Source organism: Scyliorhinus torazame, chromosome 8, assembly GCF_047496885.1.
Source record: "Scyliorhinus torazame isolate Kashiwa2021f chromosome 8, sScyTor2.1, whole genome shotgun sequence".
NCBI classification, from domain to species: Eukaryota; Metazoa; Chordata; class Chondrichthyes; order Carcharhiniformes; family Scyliorhinidae; genus Scyliorhinus; species Scyliorhinus torazame.
The window spans coordinates 34,669,311-34,686,854 of NC_092714.1; the positions used below are offsets into that span (position 1 = coordinate 34,669,311).

General features: G+C 52.1%; 1 protein-coding gene across 12 annotated transcripts in view; it reads left to right on the plus strand.

Annotated features, from left to right (window-relative positions):
• Positions 1 to 17,544, plus strand: part of itsn1 (intersectin 1 (SH3 domain protein)) — a 295,505-nt gene that overhangs the window by 176,134 nt on the left and 101,827 nt on the right. For all 12 annotated transcript variants that reach the window (XM_072513357.1, XM_072513350.1, XM_072513346.1 and 9 more), the window contains 2 exons: positions 5,128 to 5,187; positions 15,947 to 16,113. In XM_072513357.1, coding sequence (XP_072369458.1) covers positions 5,128 to 5,187; positions 15,947 to 16,113 — 227 coding nt within the window. The remainder of the gene's footprint in view (positions 1 to 5,127; positions 5,188 to 15,946; positions 16,114 to 17,544) is intronic.

The window sequence follows — 17,544 nt, forward strand, 5'->3', positions numbered from 1 at the left end:
AAAGAACCTACTCAACCTCGCCCCCGTCAGGTGCGCTCTGTGAACCACCTTAAATTGTATCAGGCTGAGCCTGGCACATGAGGAGGAGGAATTAACCCTACCTAGGGCATCAGCCCACAAACCTTCCTCGATCTCCTCCCCCAGCTCCTCCTCCCATTTACTCTTCTGCTAGCGCTTCCCCCTCTTCTTTCATCTCTTGGTGTATTGCCGAAACCTTGCCCTCCCCGACCCATACACCTGAGATCACCCTGTCTTGAATTTCCTGTGTCGGGAGCAGCGGGAATTCCCTGACCTGTCGCCTCACAAAAGCCCTCACCTGCATATATCTGAATGCATTTCCCGGGGGTAGCTCAAACTTCTCCTCCAGTGCCCCATGGCTCGCAAATGTCCTGTCAATGAACAGGTCCCCCATTCGTCTAATCCCCGCCCGGTGCCAGCCCTGGAACCCCCCGTCCATCTTCCCCGGGACAAACCGGTGGTTACCCCTGATCGGGGACCACACCGAGACTCCCACTGCACCCCTATGCTGTCTCCACTGGCCCCAGATCCTTAACGTTGTCGCCACCACCGGGCTCGTGGTGTACTTTGATGGTGAGAGCGGCAACGGTGCCGTCGCCAGCACCCCCAAGCTCGTGCCTTTGCAGGGCGCCATCTCCATCCTCTTCCATGCCGCCCCCTCTCCCTCCATAACCCACTTACGGATCATCGCCACGTTTGCTGCCCAGTAGTAGCTCCCTAGGTTTGACAGCGCCAGCCCTCCTCGGTCCCTACTGCGCTCCAGGAACCCTCTCCTTACCCTCGGGGTTTTGTTCGCCCACACAAACCCCATAATACTCCTACCTTCTCTCTTGAAAAAGCCCTTGGTAATCACGATGGGGAGGCACTGGAACACAAACAAAAACCTCGACAGAACCACCATTTGTACCGACCGCACTCTACCCGCCAACGAGAGCGGCAACATGTCCCATCTTTTGAAGTCCACCTCCATTTGGTCCACCAACCTCGTCAGATTCAATTTGTGTAGGGCCCCCCAGCTCCTGGCTATCTGGATCCCTAGATACCGAAAACTCCCCTCCGCCCTCCTCAGCAGTAGGTCCCCTATCCCTCTTTCTTGGTCCCCTGCCTGTAGTACAAAAAGCTCGCTCTTCCCTACATTGAGCTTATAGCCCAAGAACGTCCCAAACTCGCTCAAAGTCTGCATGACCTCCACCATCCCCTCCATTGGGTCCGCCACGTACAGCAGCAGGTCGTCCGACTATAGCGACACCCGATGCTCTTCTCCCCCGTGGACCACCCCCCTCTATTTATTAGACTCCCTCAGTGATATGGCCAAGGGTTTGATCGCCAATGCAAACAACAGGGGGGACAGAGGGCACTCCTGCCTCGTCCCTCGGTACAGTCGAAGGTACTCCGCCCTCCGCCGGTTCGTCACCACACTTGCCACCGGGGCGCTGTAAAGGAGCTTAACCCAGCTGATAAACCCTCCCCCGAACCCAAACCTACGCAACACCTCCCAGAGGTACTCCCACTCTACTCGGTCAAAGGCCTTTTCCGCATCCATGGCTGCCACTATCTCCGCCTCTCCCTCCTCCGATGGCATCGTTATCACGTTTAAGAGCCGCCGCACATTCGTATTTCATTGCCTGCCCTTTACAAATCCTGTCTGGTCCTCATGTATCACCCCCGGGACACAGTCCTCAATCCTCGTGGCCAGCACTTTTGCCAATAGCTTAGCGTCCACATTAAGGAGCAAAATCGGCCTGTACGATCCACATTGCAGTGGGTCCTTGTCTCGCTTCAGAATGAAGGAAATTGTCGCCTCCGACATTGACGGGGGCAGGGTCCCCTCCTCTCTTGCCTCGTTAAAGGTCCTCACTAGTAGCGGGGCAACAGGTCCGCATACTTTCCATAGAACTCCACCGGGAACCCGTCCGGCCCCGGGGCCTTCCCTGCCTGCAAGCTCCCCAAACCCTTACTCAGCTCCTCCAACCCGATTGGTGCCCCCAAACCAGCCACCTCTTGCTCCTCCACCCTCGGGAACCGCAGTTGGTCCAGGAATCTTCTCATCCCCTCTCTCTCTCTTCTTCTCTCCCCCCCCCCCCCCCCCCCCCCCCCCCCCGGGGGGGGCTGGGATCTGTACAGCTTTTCGTAGAAGGCCTTGAATACCTTGTTTATTTCCGTTGCACTCTGGGCCATGGCTCCCCCACCATCTTTGACTCCCCCTATTTCCCTCGCCGCCGCCTCTTACGGAGCTGGTGTGCCAGCATCCGACTGGCCTTTTCCCCGTACTCGTAGGTCGCCCCCTGCGCCTTTCTCCACTGTACCTCCGCCTTCCCCGTGGTCCACAGGTCAAACTCCATCTGGAGCCGTCGCCTTTCCCCAAGTAATCTTTCCTCCGGGGCCTCTGCGTATCTCCTGTCCACTCGCAAAATCTCCCCCACTAACCCCTCCCTTTCCATACCCTCTGTCTTCTCCCTCTGAGCCCTGATGGAGATTAGCTCTCCCCTGATCACCGCCTTCAACGCCTCCCATACCACCCCCACTCGCACCTCCCCGTTTTCGTTGGCCTCCAGGTACCTTTCAATACACCCCCTTACCTTCCCACACACCACCTCATCTGCCAGCAGTCCCACAACCAACCGCCACAGCGGGCGTTGGTCCCTCTCCTCTCCCAGCCCCACTTCCACCCAGTGCGGGGCGTGGTCCGAAACCGCTATGGCCGAATACTCCGACCCTCCACCCTCGGGATTAGCGCCCTGCCCAGAACAAAGAAGTCTATCCGGGAGTATGCCTTGTGCACGTGGGAGAAGAAAGAAAATTCCCTGGCCTGCGGTCTTGCAAACCTCCATGGGTCCACTCCCCCCATCTGGTCCATAAACCCCCTGAGCACCCTGGCCGCCGCCGGCCTCTTTCCCGTCCTTGATCTGGAGCGATCTAGTGCTGGATCCAGAGGGGATTAAAGTCCCCTCCCATTATCAGTCCTCCTACCTCCAGGTCCGGGATGCGCCCCAACATGCGCTTCATAAATCCAGCATCATCCCAGTTCGGGGCGTATACATTTACCAACACCACCCACGTCCCTTGCAACCTACCACTCACCATCACATATCTCCCTCCATTGTCCGCTACGATAGTCTTGGCCTCAAATGACACGTTTTCCCACCAGAATTGCCACCCCTCTATCGTTCGCGTCCAGTCCCGCGTGAAATACCTGTCCTACCCATCCCCTTCTTAACCTAACCTGGTCCGCCACCTTCAGGTGTGTCACTTGGAGCATAGCCACGTGTACCTTCAGTCCCTTAAAGTGCGCGAACACTCGAGCCTTCTTCACCGGTCCGTTCGGCCCCTCACGTTATCAGCCGGACTGGAGGGGCTGTCACCCCCCCCCCCCCCCCCCCAGCCGACTAGCCATCTCCTTTTCTGGGCCAGTCCCGTGTCCGCCTCTCCATCACCCTCCAGGCCCCCAACCGGGGGACCTCCGTCCCGGCCACCTCTTCTGGGTCCCATTCCCTTTCGGCCAGTGCAGCAGCAACCCTGTTCTTTCCTCCCCCCCCCCCCCCCCCCCCAAGCTGGATCCCTGTCTAGCTTTTTTGCTCCCCCCCCCCCCCCATCACTCCCGTAAGTCAGCTGACGCCGGCTTCCCCCGCCATCCCTTTGACACCCCCGTGTGGGAATCTCCCCATCAGTAGACGTTCCTACGTTCCCCCTCCCACCTTTCTTCCCGCGCGCGGGATAAAAACCCCGTGCTTTCCAGAGCCTGCCCCGCCCCCTCTGACACAGCTTCTGTTGCGGCCTTGTCTCTCGTCCCCAGCCCATATAACATTCCCTGCGCGTGCTTGCCCCCCTATATACAACCACCATCATACTTCAACCCTCAAACACCCCCCACCCTCACAAACCCTCAATTAGAGTCCAACTTTTCAGTTAGTATAAAGGTCCACACCTCTTCGGGTGTTTCGAAGTAGTGGTGTTGGCCGTTATGTGTGATCCACAGTCGCGCTGGCTGCAACATTCCAAATTTCACTCCTTTCCGATGCAGCACCGCTTTGGCCCGGTTGAAACCCGCTCTCCGCTTAGCGACCTCCATGCTCCAGTCCGGGTATATTCTAATCTCCGCTTTGTCCCACTTGCTGCTCCGCTCCTTCTTGGCCCGTTTCAGGACTCCCTCTCTGTCTGTGAACTGGTGAAATCTCACCACCATCGCCCTTGGCGGCTCGTTTGCCTTGGGCTTCCTCGCCAGCACCCGGTGCGCCTCTTCCAGCTCCAGCAACTCCGGGGGGACCTCCGCGCCCATCAGTGCCCCGATCATTGTGCCCGCATATGCCGCGGCGTCGATCCCCTCCACTCCTTCAGGGAGACCCAGGATTCGCAGATTCTTTCTCCTCTACCTGTTCTCCAGGTCTTCGAGTCTTCCCACCCACCTCTTGTGTAGCGCCTCGTGCTGCTCCACTCTCACCGCCAGGCCCAAGAGCACGTCCTCGTTCTGGCTGACTCTTTTCTCTACCTCCTGGATCTTAACCTCGTGGGCCTTCTGGGTGATCCAGAGTCCTTCAATTGCCGAAAGCATAGGCGCCAGCATCTCCTTGCGCATCTCCTCGCGCTGCTCTTCGAAGCAGCGCTTGATGAACTCCTGCAGCTCCCCTTTGTCCCTGGCCGCCGCCATTTTGTTGTTTTTACCCTGCTTCTCCCGTTGCTCCAGTGCCACTTTTCTGGCCGTTGCACTTCGGATCTGTTTCATAGGCGTTGGAGGGGGAACCTTCTCTTCCCTTCCCCACGGGTTTTTGTCGAAAAAAGTTCAGTTGGGGCTCCTCTAGCGAGCCCGAAAGTCCGTGGTAGCGGGAGCTGCCGACTCGTGCGGCTTAGCTCCGCACCGCCACACCCGGAAGTCGTCATCGATTTGTTTTTATTGATAATCAAACCAGTCGAAAGAATCAGGATAAAATATAATTAAGACTAAAACTTCAGTTGACGAAGATTTCAGGAGTTTAGTGCCATTAAATCAAAAGCTGTTAACCGAACTCTGGTTCTTTAACTTTGACTTGTATCAATATATCAACTTAAACTGGTATTTGATTATTATGTATGTCCTTCAATATGATCAAATCATAATGGTCTTCATTCATTCAGATTCCAACTTGAGGGTTCCTTGCCCTTCAGAGATGCTGTTTGCTGCTTCTGGTGGAGAAGGTAACTATAATCTTTTGCTTAAACATCGATGGCAAAGTCTGTGTTAAAATGCAACATACTTGAGCAACATTGCAACCGTCTGTGTACGTGTCTGTTTTTTAATGCTGTGGCACCAGTTAAGTCTCGTTTACAGCTGTGTGGTCCTACCATTGCTCTTGTTGAAACTGTTATTCAGTTATGATTGGGAAGCTCATAAAATCAAAATTACCGACTTGACAAACACAGATTTTAGGTTTAGAACAGCACCCATTGTAGCGACATTGAAAAAATGAATCACCCAAGTTTCACGAGTTCAGCCCAGAATTTCCTCGAATTGGGTGTAACTATAGGGAGAACAGAATAGAGATTTTTGCGCTTTACTGAATTGTACTGGATTTATACAAAAATGTTCCCAGTTGTTTTCCCCACTTTCCATCTATGCCTGCTAGTTCATATAGCTCCACCCCACGCAAAAGTAAAATTGCCATGGGATTTCTGGATGCTTTTAAGTGCAGCAAGGCCCAAAGTCACCCGATTTGAATTTCTACGAATGTCGTTGAGATTTCTGACATTTGCTAGTGATTTACTTTGATTTTTTTCTTCTTCTAAATTTCACTTTTTAAAAAAGATTTCTTTAGTGTTTTGCGTTTTTGTCCACAGACCTGCATTTGGAATTGTCAGTCTCTTCATTCTAAAATGTTCAGGTACCCCACCATGTATTCCTAAGAGTAAATCGTTCCGAAAACATTCTTTATAACAATGCAAGGGAGGAGTGGCAAATATGCAAAGCTATGACAGTGAGGCACATGATGGAAGATAGCAGCCCAATATATTTGTCCGATAGCACTTCCACATTCATGTTTGTTTTACAATGATTTTTTATTGGGTGTTCCTTTGCAATTCCTTTTAGCTCAATTGCTGCAAAAAATGGGTGTGTTTTCTGTGCAACTACAATGGAGGACATTGGTGGAGTAGATTTAGCATAGAACTGTATTCCCTGGGCGGGCTTCTCCACTCCCGCGTCGAAGTGGCTGCGCCATTGTGAACGCCGTCGAGGTTCACGACGGCGCGAAACGGCACCGATCCCGACCGATTCAGGCCCTGACAATGGGCTAGGATTGGGGCCGCGTCATCTACACGTGCCAGGCCTTGTCGCCCGCGTAAAGGCGGCGACGCATAGATTACGCGGCCGGCGCCACATTACTGGCGTCAATCCGAGCATGCGTGGTTGCGGTCCTCTCTAAGTCCGCCCCGCAAGAAGATGGCTGACGGATCTTGTGATGCTGCGGAAGGAAGGAGGTCCTCCTTCAGAGAGGACGGCCCGACGATCGGTGGGCACCGATCGCGGGCCACCCCACATTTGAGGTACCCCCCAGTGCAGGATCCCCCCTCGCACCCCCGCAGGCCGCCCCCCCAGCGTTCGCGCGCTGTTCCCGACGGCAACGACCAGGTGTGGACGGCGCCGGGGGGAACCCGCCGTTTTGGCCTGGCTGCTCGGCCCATCCGGGCCTGAGAATAGCGGTGGTGCCGGAGAATCGCCATTTTGGGTGTCTCCGGCGATTCTCCGGCCCGCGGAACTCGACCGGGCCGTTCCCGCCGCTTGGGAGAATCCGCTTGGGAGGGCGTCGGACCGGCGTCCCGGGAAATCTTGGCGGCCCAGGCGATTCTCCCAACCGGCGCGCGAGTGGAGAATCTCGCCCCCTGTTTCCTCCACCACCTAAAGAAAGATTCACCTTTAATTATAGGCTGCAACTTTGCATTGGAACTCCCATTTAAAGATTTCCCCTTTGAAATTTGAATGAGGGGCTGGTTTAGCACACTGGGCTAAATCGCTGGCTTTGAAAGCAGGCCAGCAGCACGGTTCAATTCCCGTACCAGCCTCCCCGAACAGGCGCCGGAATGTGGCGACTAGGGGCTTTTCACAGTAACTTCATTTGAAGCCTACTTGTGACGAGCGATTTTCATTTCATTTTCAAATACAGGAAAAACATTGCAGCTATCAAGAACTTGCGTTGCAGCTTCATGATTGATCTGACTGTTTAGTGATTTGCAATTCACTGAGATTTAAGATGTTGATTTTGTAAGGAACAGTGATGCGAATATCTTGTCGAAGCTTCATGCTTTTAAATTTTAAGTGAACTGTGATATTAACTGTCATTAATACCTAGATGGTTGCATCCAGTAATCTTGAATTCTATGCGATATTTATGAGTGTATGCATCGTACTAGTATGGAGAATTTGTCATGCATAGTGTATGGGAAAAGATTTTCTTGTGTTTTTTATGAATCCTCTTAACTTTCTTGGTATTCTGAGTGGTCATGGTAGAATTTGTGGTAATATTCAGTTTCAAATATTCAAAAGTTATATTTTAAAGCTTTTTAAAAAAAAAAAAAAAAGTTGTGTGCCTAAACTACCTTGAAAAATAGGGAAGAAAGTTCAGTTAACAATAAAAATGTAACTACATAATTGAATTGAGAAACTCAACTGATGAATTAAGGTGGTATTATCGTTCTTCACTAAGCCCAGCAAATAGCACAAGTGTGAAAGAACTGGTCACAGTCAGCATGTAAAATTAGTAACATGGGACCTTTAACGAGTGCTAGAAACCGGCAGAATTGACTTTGACACCGGTATTAGGGAAGTGCTCAACTCATTTACAGAGTGAAAGATGTTTGGAAGTTATCTTGTCCTAGAGAATAATCTTGTTAGTGTGTTATTTTGGAATGTGCACAGTGGTCATTTGGCTGCATGGCAATTTTGATCCAATGTTGTTTTTAGTCCATGTACATTGCACTAAAAGAATCTATCTGCAGTGCATACATGTTAAATCCTGCTTGTAGTATTGTCCAAGCAATCATATATAACTTGGAAGAATCTATTTTCAATATGAAATGTAGTGAAATGTTCATACACCGTCTGCAATTTAAGTAACTAAAGTGTGTTTTTTTTTAAAGTAGATTTAGAGTACCCAATTATTATCAGAGTATCCTACCCCTCTCCCCATACATTGGTTCAGAGGGGAGGGTACCCTGTTTCTCAACACAAAATTAGTGTTTGTACCGTTTGGCCTTATATATTTTTTACTGTTTTAATAACAAGATATAGCCAGTTCACCTACCCTGCACATCTTTGGGTTGTGGGGGTGAGATCCACGCAGATACGGGGGGGGACAATGCGCAAACTCCACACAGACATGTGACCCGGAGCCGGGATCGAACCCGGGTCCTCCGTGCTGTGAGGCAGCAGTGCTAACCACTGCGTCACCTTGCTGCCCTAAAGTGTGTTTTTTACGGTTTCTCAGTCTAGTTGCATTTCACTAACACTCCAGTGTGTAAACGTTGTTATTCATTTCTAATCTGCCGTGAAATTCTAATATGGGTTGTTGATTATTGTTGAAGGATTAATTAATACCTTTCATCAAGTCGTGTGAATTTTAGGTAGCAGTAGTGTCTATATTTATCATTGGCCTTTGGTTTTGACTTTGCGGTATTAAGCAATGAGGCTGAAGCCAGGGTTGAGGAGCAGTGACCAAGTAGTATATGTAAACAAACTGCTCTCTTTTGTGGAAGTACAAACAGCTTATGAATAGGTTCTTGAGAATAGAATTTGAACAGCGAGATGGATATTTTGCTTTAATTTTTGGTACCCTACTCCGATGAGCTGAAGTCACCCCACCCCCCACCACCACCACTCTGACTAAGTGTGCCGATTGAGATGAGGTTTGATAAATTGAGCACTTTCCAGTAAGAAATTGACACAATTTGATATTGAACGATTAGCAATCTAATTCAGGAGGCTGTGTTTTCCTCATTCTGGTTTGTTTATTCACATGAACTGACAATGGTGTTATACAGATTGCTCTTGTAAAGCTGGAGCTAATGTCCCTATTTTGGGCAACATAATGAGGGTCTTACTCGACATGCATTTGACCTGGGACCCCTCTATATTAAAACTAGGTGATCAGAATAGAATAGTTTTTATTTTCTTAGTGGAATGGCTACCTTGGTTCTTGCTAATATTGACCAGTTTTAATATTATGGGCTACAGAGTCCTTTTTATAAAAAAAAAAATGTTTATTCAAAGTTTTTCCAAAAATTTTCAACCAATTAAACCCCCCCCCCCCGTAACAGGAAAGAAAAAGAGAAGGAACAGAACCAAACATAAACCTATCAATCCAACGTAATACAGAACTTGTACAATGGCTTCCTCCCGCACAAATTAACTCTCCCATATGTTTATGTTTTTCCTTTTTTCAAGTGCCCCTAGGAAAACCCCCTTCCCCGCCCACCCATATACCCCCCCGCTCCCTGGGTTGCTGCTGCTGACCGACCTCCTTCTAGCGCTCCGCGAGATAGTCTAGGAACGGTTGCCACCGCCTGAAGAACCCCTGCGCAGACCCTCTCAAGGCAAACTTTATCCTCTCCAGCTTGATGAACCCTGCCATGTCATTTATCCAGGCGTCCACACTGGGGGGCTTTCCATAATAGCAAGATCCTCCGCCGGGCTACCAGGGACGCAAAGGCCAGAATACCGGCCTCTCTCGCCTCCTGCACTCCCGGCTCGTCCGCCACCCCAAATAGTGCCAGCCCCCAACTTGGCTTGACCTGGACTTTCACCACCTTAGACATAGTCCTCGCGAAACCCCTCCAGAACCCATCCAGTGCCGAGCATGACCAGAACATGTGGGCGTGATTCGCCGGGCTTCCTGAGCACCTCCCACATCTGCCCTCCACCCCAAAGAACCTACTCAGCCTCGCCCCTGTCATATGCGCTCTGTGAATAACCTTAAACTGTATCAGGCTAAGCCTGGCACACGAGGAAGAGGAATTAACCCTACTCAGGGCATCAGCCCACAGACCCTCTTCAATCTCCTCCCCCAACTCCTCCTCCCATTTGCCCATCAGCTCCTCTACCCGAAGCCTCCTCCTCCTCTTTCATCTCCTGATATATCGCCGGAACCTTGCCTTCTCCGACCCATACACCCGAAATCACCCTGTCCTGAATCCCCTGTGCCGGGAGCAACGGGAATTCCCTCACCTGCCGCCTCACCTGCATGTACCTGAACGTATTTCCCGGGGGTATCCCAAACCTCTCCTCCAGCACCCCTAGGCTCGCAAACATCCCATCTATAAACAGATACCCCATCCTTCTGATCCCGACCCGATGCCAGCTCTGAAACCCCCCCGTCCATCCTTCCTGGGACAAACCGATGGTTATCTCTGATCGGGGACCACACCGAGGCTCCCATCTCACCCCTATGTCGTCTCCACTGCCCCCAGATCTTTAGCGTTGCCGCCACCACCGGACTCGTGGTGTACCTTGGCGCGAGTGGCAGCGGTGCCGTCACCAACGCCCTCAGGCTCGTTCCTTTGCAGGACGCCATCTCCAGCCTCTTCTATGCCGCCCCCTCTCCCTCTATTACCCACTTACGGATCATCGCTACGTTGGCTGCCCAATAGTAGCCACCCAGATTTGGCAACGCCAGCCCTCCTCTGTCCCTACTACGCTCCAGAAACCCCCTCCTTACCCTCGGGGTCTTGTTTGCCCACACAAAACCCATAATACTCCTACCTACTCTCTTGAAAAAGCCCTTGGTAATCACGATGGGGAGGCACTGGAACACAAACAAAAACCTCGAAAGCACCACCATTTGTACCGACCGCACTCTACCCGCCAACGAGAGCGGCAACATGTCCCATCTTTTGAAGTCCACCTCCATTTGGTCCACCAACCTCGTCAGATTCAATTTGTGTAGGGCCCCCCAGCTCCTGGCTATCTGGATCCCTAGATACCGAAAACTCCCCTTCGCCCTCCTCCGCGGTAGGTCCCCTATCCCTCTTTCTTGGTCCCATGCCTGTAGTACAAAAAGCTCGCTCTTCCCTACATTGAGCTTATAGCCTGAGAACTCCCCAAACTCCTTCAAAGTCTGCATGACCTCCTCTGTCCCTACTACGCTCCAGAAACCCCCTCCTTACCCTCGGGGTCTTGTTTGCCCACACAAAACCCATGATGCTCCTACCTACCCGCTTAAGAAAGGCCTTGGTAATTATAATAGGAAGGCACTGGAACACAAAAAGAAACCTCGGGAGGACCATCATTTTAATCGACTGTACCCTGCCCGCTAGCGAGAGTGGCAACACATCCCATCGTTTGAAGTCCTCCTCCATCTGCTCCACCAGCCGCGTCAAATTAAGTTTGTGCAGGGTGTTGCACCCCAACTCCTAGCTACCTGGATCCCCAAATACCAAAAGCTCCTTTCCGCCCTCCTCAACGGTAGGTCGTCTATCCCTCTTCCCTGGTACCCTGGATGCACCACAAAGAGCTCACTTTTCCCTACATTGAGCTTATAGCCCGAGAAGTCCCCAAACTCCCTTAGGATCTGCATGACCTCCACCACCCCCTCCACTGGATCTGCCACATACAGCAACAGGTCGTCCGCATACAGCGACGCGATGCTCCTCTCCCCCTCGGACCACCCCCCTCCATTTCCTGGACTCCCTTAATGCCATGGCCAAAGGCTCAATTGCTAATGCAAACAACAGGGGGGACAGGGGGCACCCCTGCCTCGTCCCTCGATACAGCCGAAAATACTCCGACCTCCGCCGATTCGTACCCACATTTGCCACCGGGGCTCTACATAGGAGCTTAACCCAACTGATAAACCCCTTCCCAAACCCAAACCTCCGCAACACTTCCCAGAGATACTCCACTCGGTCAAAGGCCTTCTCCGCGTCCATAGCTGCCACTATCTCCGCCTCTCCCTCCACTGATGGCATCATAATCACGTTTAGGAGCCTCTGCACATTGGTGTTTAGCTGCCTGCCCTTTACAAATCCCGTCTGGTCCTCGTGAATCACCCCCGGGACACAGTCCTCAATCCTCGTAGCCAGCACTTTTGCCAGCAACTTAGCATCCACGTTAAGGAGCGAAATCGGCCTATACAACCCACATTGCAGTGGGTCCTTGTCCCGCTTCAGGATCAGAGAGATCAGCGCCCCGGACATTGTCGGGGGCAGGGTCCCACCCTCCCTTGCCTCATTGAAAGTCCTCACCAGCAACGGGGCTAACAGGTCCGCATACTTCCTGTAAAACTCAACCGGGGACCCATCTGGCCCCGGGGCCTTCGCCGCCTGCATGCTCCCCAGTCCTTTAATCAGCTCCTCCAACCCAATTGGCGCCCCCAAGCCAGCCACCTCCTGCTCCTCCACCCTCGGGAACCTCAGTTGATCCAGAAATCGTCGCATCCCCTCTTCCCCCGCTGGGGGCTGAGATCTGTACAGCTCCTCATAAAAGGCCTTAAATGCCTCATTTACTTTCACCGCACTCCGCACCGTAGTTCCCCTGCCATCCTTGACTCCACCTATCTCCCTCGCTGCCATCCTCTTGCGGAGCTAATGTGCCAGCATCCGGCTCGCCTTCTCCCCATACTCGTACGTCGCCCCCTGTGCTTTCCTCCACTGTGCCTCTGCCTTCCCTGTGGTCAACAGGTCGAATTCCGTCTGGAGACTTCGCCGCTCCCTAAGTAGTCCCTCTTCAGGGGCCTCTGCATATCTCCTGTCCACCCTTAGGATCTCCCCCACTAACCTCTCCCTTTCCCTGCCCTCTCTCTTCTCCCTGTGAGCCCTGATGGAGATTAACTCTCCCCTGACCACCGCCTTCAGCACCTCCCATACTACCCCCACCTGCACCTCCCCGTTGTCGTTGGCCTCCAAATACCTTTCAATGCACCCCCGTACCCTCCCGCACACCACCTCATCTGCCAGTAATCCCACATCCAGATACCACAGCGGGCGTTGGTCCCTCTCCTCTCCCAACTCCAGCTCCACCCAGTGCGGGGCGTGGTCTGAGATGGCTATGGCCGAGTACTCCGTTCCCTCCACTTTCGGGATCAGCGCCCTGCTCAAAACAAAAAAATTTATCCGGGAGTAGGCTTTGTGTACATGGGGGAAAAAAGAAAATTCCCTGGCCAGGGGCCTAGCAAATCTCCACTGATCTACTCCCCCCATCTGGTCCATAAACCCCCTCAGCACCTTGGCCGCAGCCGGCCTCTTCCCCGTCCGAGATCTGGAACGATCTAATGCTGGGTCCAATACCGTGTTGAAATCCCCCCCCCACCATTATCAAGCTTCCTACCTCGAGGTCCGGAATGCGCCCCAACATACGCTTCATAAATCCAGCATCGTCCCAGTTCGGGGCGTATACGTTTACCAATACCACCTACGCCCCCTGCAGCCTACCGCTCACCATCACGTATCGACCTCCATTGTCCACTACTATATTCTTGGCCTCAAACGACACCCGCTTCCCCACCAGTATTGCCACCCCTCTATTCTTCGCATCCAGCCCCGAATGGAATACCTGTCCTACCCATCCCTTTCTTAACCTGACCTGGTCTGCCACCTTCAAATGTGTCTCCTGAAGCATGACCACGTCTGCCTTCAGTCCCTTTAAGTGGGCGAACACTCTGGCCCTCTTAACTGGCCCATTCAGGCCTCTCACATTCCACGTTATCAGCCGGATTGGGGGGCTCGCCCTCTTTTCTCTCCCCCCCCCCCCCCCCCCCTTGCCGACTAGCCATCTCCTTTTCTAGGCCAGTCTCGTGCCCGCACCTTCCAGTCCCCTAGACGGGGGACCCCTGCCCCGACCACCTCTTCTGTTTCCAGTTCCCCCTCAGCCAATGCAGCAGCAACCCTACTTCCTCCCCACCCCCCACCCCCTTCCCCTCCCCCCGCTAGATCCATATCTAGCTCTTTTGCTTCCCCCATAACACTCCCATAAGTCTGCTGACCCCGGCCTCCCCCGCCATCCCATTGAATCCCCCCTCCTCCTCCTCCCCAGCAATCAGTGTGCGCTCCTCCATCCCCCCCCCTCCGTCCTTCCCTAGCACGGGAAAAAGCCCGCGCTTTCCTGAGTCAGCCCCGCCCCCTCTGGCGCAGCTCCTGTTGCGGCCTTATCCCAATTCCCCCATCCCCGTGCCTCCCCTCCCTCCAGCACCGGCGCTCACATTCCCCACAGTCTCCCCATCAGATCTCTTCCCCATCCCCATCCCTCACCCAACCGTGGAACATTCCCTACGTATAGTTAAAACCCTGTATACAACCGACATCCCCCCCCCCCCCCCCCCCCCCCCCCCCCCCCCCCCCCCAACCACAGACCCTCAGTTTGAGTCCAACTTTCAGTTTGTATAAAGGTCCAAGCCTCCTTAGGCGTTTCGAAGTAGTGGTGTCGATCCTGAAATGTGACCCACAATCGTGCTGGCTGCAGCATTCCAAATCTCACCCCCTTCCTATGCAGCACCGCCTTGGCCCGATTAAAACCAGCTCTCTTCTTTGCCACCTCCGTACTCCAGTCCTGATAGATTCGGATCTCTGTATTCTCCCACCTGCTGCTCCACTCTTTCTTGGCCCATCTCAAGACACACTCTCTGCTCTCTGTCCACGAAACGATGAAACCTCACCACTACCGCCTTTGGCGGCTCGTTGGCCTTGGGTCTCCTCGCCAGGACCCGATGAGCCCCATCTAGCTCCAGGGGACTCGGAGAGGCCCCTGCACCCATCAGCGAATTGAGCATCGTGCTCACATATGCCCCGGCATCGGCCCCCTCCACCCCTTCAGGGAGACCCAGAATCCGAAGATTCTTCCTCCTCGACCTGTTCTCCAGATCCTCGAATCTTTCCGCCCATCTCTTGTGCAGCGCCTCGTGCGCCTCCATCTTCACCGCCAGACCCAAGATCTCATCCTCGTTCTCTGCGGCTTTTTCCCGCACCTCCCGGATCTCTACCCCGTGGGCCTTCTGGGTCTCCTTTAGCCCCTCGATAGCCATCAGCAGAGGCGCCAGCACCTCTTTCTTAAGCTCCTCCACGCAGCACCTGAGAAACTCCTGCTGCTCCGGCCCCCATGCTGCTCGATCTCCGCCGTCCGCCATCTTGTTTTTTCTCCCTCGCTTCTTTCGCTGCTCCAAAACCGCTTTTTTGACCCCTCCACTTCTGGTCCACTCCATATACTATGGAGGGGGGAACCTTGCTCTCACCTTCCCACACGGGAAGTCGTCGAAAAGTTGCCGTTGGGGCTCCTCTGGAGAGCCCAAAAGTCCGTTCTAGCGGCAGCCGCCGAAATGTGCGGCTTAGCTCCGCATAGCCGCAACCGGAAGTCCGCTATAGACAGTCCTATTGGCACAGAGTTTATATAGGCATGAGAATTGGTGCAAGTAGCAGCAAAATGCTATTTTATCTTGATCTAATTAACACATCAGCAATTATATTTTAATTGTATAGCTTCGTAGTGATTCAGAAAAGTTGGGTTCAAATAAAATGCCTATTTATTTTGTAAATAAACATGAATGTTAGCAATGAATTTCTAGCGCGAGACATCAAACCAGTTAGATGTCACGGGTTTAGTACTTGGTTCCTAATTCAAAAAAGGCACAAGTTGGATTCAGCTCAGTTTTTGCAGATTGCAGAAGTTGGGACAGTGGAGGTTATATATAGTCCGAGAAAAATGCCACAGTTGCACATTTGTTTTAAAAGTTTTTCATTCATTTCAACAGCTTTTAACTTTTGAGAATTAATGTTAGACACCAATCCTACACATGATAGCAACACAAAAAGACAATTTCCCCGTGGTTTATTTAACTCTCCCGTTCTCGTATTTTGACTAGTTTTGTTTTTGCCTTTCCTAGAATACTTGAAAAAAGTATTTATTACCCTTTCTTTACAAATGAATATGCTATGCATATTTTTTAATGAAGTTATTCAATCTGCTTTTGGTCTTTTTTTTTAGAATTTGTTGCTATGTATACGTATGAAAGTAACGAACCAGGGGATTTAACTTACCAGCAAGGTGATGTAATTCTTGTGACAAAGAAAGATGGTGATTGGTGGACAGGGGTGGTAGGAGAAAAAGTGGGCGTCTTCCCATCCAACTACGTCAGACCGAAGGATTCGGAGGTGAATTACCTATATTGTCTTCTCTCCCATTCCCTTCCACTCGGCCCACAAAACTGCCATGTTAATTGTGGTCTTCTGAAAGTTTAAGCTTGTTTTCCTTGAGTAAACGGTAACATTTATAGTGCCAATTATGTTTCCGTGTATTGTTCAGTTAACTAAATCATGACATTCCTACTTAAGTTACATGGTGCAATATCATTGCTCATCAGATCACATGGTGCATTTTATGGGCCACCTGCAGGTGGGAAAATGGGTCCAATTGGGTGAACAATTGACGCCCAATTAAGGGCAGAGGAAGAGACAGCTGTTGACATGAAACCCGTGAGCTTTAACCCCGCGGGCTGCTGACCAGTTCAAGGGGGCGGGTGCCTCTTGCTTGGCCCCCAGTGGCAATCTGAGGCCCACCCCCACCCACAGTTTGCCTCCTCGCGTCCACTCTACCCAACCACCTCACCAGGCCCTGTCAGTCTGTCCACAATGAGATCCCAGACTTGCATGAATATCCGCATCTATCACTGAATGTCACCCCCTTGACATACCTGCGGTTGGCCACAGCTCGATTAAGTGGGATGGACGGAATCTCTGCTTCATACTAATGAAAGGGTCATCACTTGAAAAATTAAAGTGACGTTCACCTGTCTCGTTTATGCTATGGTGGGAGACGTGGCTTGTGTATAACCCAGCCCTGAATCTGAGGACCTTTTTGTAGCAGAAAATATTAAATCACTAAAAGGATGATATTCCTTTTATAATTTTGGGATGAGTATAAAACTGGATGAATTTTACTCGGCAACAACTTTTGTATCTTGGAAACAACCACCTGTATAGAAAACACTTGCCTAGGCTTGGAGCATTGACCTGGGGGAAAGTCACTTGCCCCAGCTTCGAACGACTATCTGGGCAGCTAACATTTGCCTAGGCTTGAAGCGACGCCCTGGGCAGAAATCACTTGCCCAGGCTTGAAGCGACGACCTGGACAGAAATCACTTGCCCAGGCTTGGAGCAATGACCTGGATGGAAATTACTTGCCCAGGCTTGGTGGAAATCACTTGCCCAGGCTTGGAGCAATGATCTGGGGAGAAATCACTTGCCCAGGCTTGGAGCAATGAACTGTACAGAAATCACTTGCCGAGGCTTGAAGCGACATCCTGGGCGGAAATCACTTGCCCAGGCTTGGAGCAACGACCTGGACAGAAATCACTTGCCCAGTCTGAGCGATTAGCAGGGCTGGGCAGAAATCACTTGCCCAGGCTTGGTGCGACAAGCTGGACAGAAATCACTTGGATCAGGCTTGGAGTGACGACCTGGGTGGAAATCATTTGCCCCGGCTTGGAGCGACAACCTGAGCAGAAATCACATGCCCAGGCTTGAAGCGATTACTTGGGCTGGGCGGAAATCACTCGCCCAGGCTTGGAGTGAGAACCTGGTCGG